At 38.8% G+C, this 3,662-nt stretch overlaps 1 protein-coding gene across 1 annotated transcript; it reads left to right on the forward strand.

Annotated features, from left to right (window-relative positions):
• Positions 1-1,830, forward strand: LOC103945725 (probable xyloglucan endotransglucosylase/hydrolase protein 6). Its single transcript, XM_009356318.3, has 4 exons — positions 1-285; positions 462-562; positions 655-851; positions 1,181-1,830. Exons 1-4 carry the CDS (start codon positions 90-92, stop codon positions 1,569-1,571), a joined length of 885 nt encoding a protein of 294 aa, XP_009354593.1. The 5' UTR covers positions 1-89; the 3' UTR covers positions 1,572-1,830.
• Positions 1,831-3,662: the final 1,832 nt, after the last annotated feature.

Here is a 3,662-nt window from a genome sequence, read left to right on the forward strand (position 1 = left end):
TATGTATAAATAGCCCACATCTTCTCATCATCCAAATCACATTCAAATTATTAATTCCATAACCTATCATATTTTTGTGTGACAAAATCATGGCCCTTTACCTTAGTTGGAGTTGGAGGGTTGTCGTTGCTTCTTTCTGCTTTTGTTTTCTTTCTTTGTTTTCTCTCTCTGCTTTTGGACGACCAGCCACTTTTCTTCAGGACTTCCAAGTCACATGGTCCGATTCTCATATCAGGCAAATCGATGGAGGGAGGGCCATCCAACTCGTTCTTGACCAAAATTCTGGTAAATATAGTTATTCGATCGTGGGGTCAACTTTACTATTTTTAGTACTAATAATATAGTTATTTTTATATAAAAAGAATAAAAAAAAAGGTTCGATTCAATCCGAGTATTGTTTGTCTTCACAAAATATGACGAAGTAATGAGTGCTTGCTAAATTTGATGCATTATTTTTTCAGGATGTGGGTTTGCCTCCAAGCACAAGTACTTGTTTGGGCGTGTGAGCATGAAGATCAAACTCATCCCTGGAGACTCTGCTGGAACTGTCACCGCTTTTTATGTAACTTTACGGCTTCAAAACCCTGAATAGATTTCTGGGTTTCTTGATTTCTATGAAATGTTAATCTGATTTGCATTGAAATTCTTTGGCAGATGAACTCCGACACCAATACAGTTCGTGACGAGCTAGATTTTGAATTCTTGGGGAACCGGACTGGACAGCCTTATACAGTCCAAACCAATATCTATGCTCATGGGAAGGGCGATAGGGAGCAAAGGGTTAACCTCTGGTTTGACCCTGCTGCAGACTTCCACACTTACACTATCCTCTGGAACCATCACCATATTGTGTAAGCTAACAAGTTCATAGTCTGTCTCATCAGATATCTAACATGTTATGATGTTAGATAGTTTTACTTGTGTTAAACAAGAATAGGTCACATATATAGTTGACCAGTTTTGATTCACAGTCATCTGACAACATAATATTATTCGAGAAGGGAAGATGATTTTTCACACACCCATTTCAGCCTCTCAAACATGAATGTGTATAAAGCTGAAATGGATGTGTGTTTATCATTTTCCTTTGAAGATATTTCACTACATTAAACATTATTTTTACTTTATTTAAATGTGTGGTCAGAATTTGGTGTGAATGTCTATATTGTTGGTAGTGCAGCTTCTATGTGGATGCTGTGCCTATAAGGGTGTACAAGAACAATGAAGCCAAAGGAATCCCATACCCAAAGCTCCAACCAATGGGGGTGTTTTCGACATTGTGGGAGGCCGACGATTGGGCTACCAGAGGAGGACTTGAGAAGATCGACTGGAGCAAAGCCCCTTTCTATTCATATTACAAAGATTTTGACATTGAGGGATGCCCTGTGCCAGGACCAGCCTCATGTGCCTCAAGCACCAACAACTGGTGGGAAGGCGCTTCATACCAAGCCCTCAACGCCCTTGAGTATCGAAGATACAGGTGGGTTCGTATCAACCACATGATCTACGATTACTGCACCGATAGATCCCGGTACCCAGTAGCCCCACCAGAGTGCACCGCCGGCTTCTAAGTGGCCTCCAATGGCCAAAAACAATGCTTGTTATCACCAACGTGCCCTTGTACATTAATTAACGTGTAATAAGAGCCATGCACAGTAAAGGGTGTATTGGGAAATATGGGAAATTCTTGTGCAAATGTAAGTGTATATATGTGGATGGAAGACCGAGTCTGTTTTAGAAGTGAGCAAATGCCGATATCTATTAGTGGCTGTATGTGTGTGTATCCAGCTCGCATTATTGTACCAATAAAGCTCGTGCGTTATTGTGAAAGGGATATGTGTGTTTAATTTAAACTCTATCAGTTTTCGAAATTTTGAAGAAAAAATCTTCCCTTGTTTTGTACTGTTGAAAGAAGCAATTGGTCCATACTGACACGATATAACAAAGAAAAAAATGGAAGCAAACAAAATGATCGGTTGATTTTGTTGAGCACTACTGTTTTCAACTCGTCCGACTGAATCGAATATATGTAACACTGAGAACTTTTGCAACGGCTGTTCATCCATCTTTATACTACCCTTGTCCAGTTTCACTTAACTTCTGAGTGCATATATCTTACCGCCCAAGAACGTGTTTAACGTTTTAACGTTTAAGGACAGTAAGTGTATGATCTGACTTCGATTGAAATGTCTCAGGTGGGGTAATGCACCTTGGTCTTAGCTAGCATAAGCCATAAGTACCTACCACAAAGATGGTCCCAGGTTAATCAGCAGAGTCACAATCAGTTGTTGCACGTATGGCCCTGAAACATGTCACGATTACGATCATTGTAACCATTGGGACGTCAGATTTATGATCCATGTAGATGTAGGGTTGTAGACTGTGAGAAATATTGTCTACTTTCTGAATATACAAGCAGCTCAATCACTTTACACTCGCAAATGATAATCCCAACTAGCCATTTGGATGGTCTCTCTTTGGTCAATAAACTAAAACAAATTTTAAAGTCCATTATTAAAACAGAAAATTGACAAATTAAGGTGACAAGGCGAAACTCGAATTTTTATGTTAGAAAACTCAAAGAATAAACCCTTCAGCAAATTCAACTAAGTAGAACTGAACTAGCCATTTCGATGGTCACTGTTTGGTAAACTAAAACAAATTTTAAAGTCCAATATGAACACAGAAATTTGACAAATTAAGAGATTATGTCAAAACTTCAAATTGCATCGAATTTTTAGGTTGGAAGGCATTGAGAAGAAACCCTTCAATGAATTCAACAAAGTAGAACTGAATGTTATTAGACTAAATGGTTAGTTGGATGTGTTATCCTAGTCACACAGGCAAGCCTGATCTTGACCGGATCGATAAGAGGGCATTAAAAAAGGGACCCGTTGAACTTAAGCTATTAAAAAGAGGGACCATTGTTATGATGAACCAAGCAAGAGAGTCCAGAATTCATGGTGTAAAATGATGTTTTTGCTTGGGGCATGGCACATCTCCTTTGTTTTAGTTACCATGCATTTTAGGTCCACAAGTCTAGTGCCAAACAAAGTACCTAAAAGCAGGACGTGGTTGCATTGCATTCCACGACGGTTCAATAAAATCTTCCGCTTAATTAGTTTTTAAACTTTTTATAGACGTTGAGTTTGCACAGTAACTCAACTTTGTTGGGTGAAGGAAGAAAATTAAAAACTAGAAAATATATAGGAGAAAGTGAGGGATGAAGGGTGGAGGAAGAGAGGCGGAAGAAATTCTATATATACTAAAAGCCGGTGGAAAGCACTGTTCAAAAGCACTGTTCATTAACAGTGCCGTTTCGGTTTTGTCCCTGATCTAACGTTCACTTTTTTGGCATTTTGAAGATGCTACATGAAATGTCGTTTTTATCCCTTTCCTTCATCTTTTTTTTTTCCCGCATGTTGCTCGGCTTGGCTGTTTTGCCCTTTTGATTCTAGGTATTTGTTTCCTTTTTCTCTCCTGACATCCCCTCGCATGCCTCCTTGCAATCCCTGTCGCCATCTCACCTTCGATCCATGTGGCACAAAACACAATAAAAAATTATAAATAAATTAGATGCATGCACAAAGTAATTATTAAAAATTTTAAGAAGCCCACCTGTCTCCCGTTGCTTTACCTTTTGGTTATTTTATTTTTTGGAA

The sequence above is a fragment of a genome, unplaced genomic scaffold (genome assembly GCF_019419815.1).
Source record: "Pyrus x bretschneideri cultivar Hongxiangsu unplaced genomic scaffold, Pyrus_bretschneideri_v1 Contig18, whole genome shotgun sequence".
NCBI classification, from domain to species: Eukaryota; Viridiplantae; Streptophyta; class Magnoliopsida; order Rosales; family Rosaceae; genus Pyrus; species Pyrus x bretschneideri.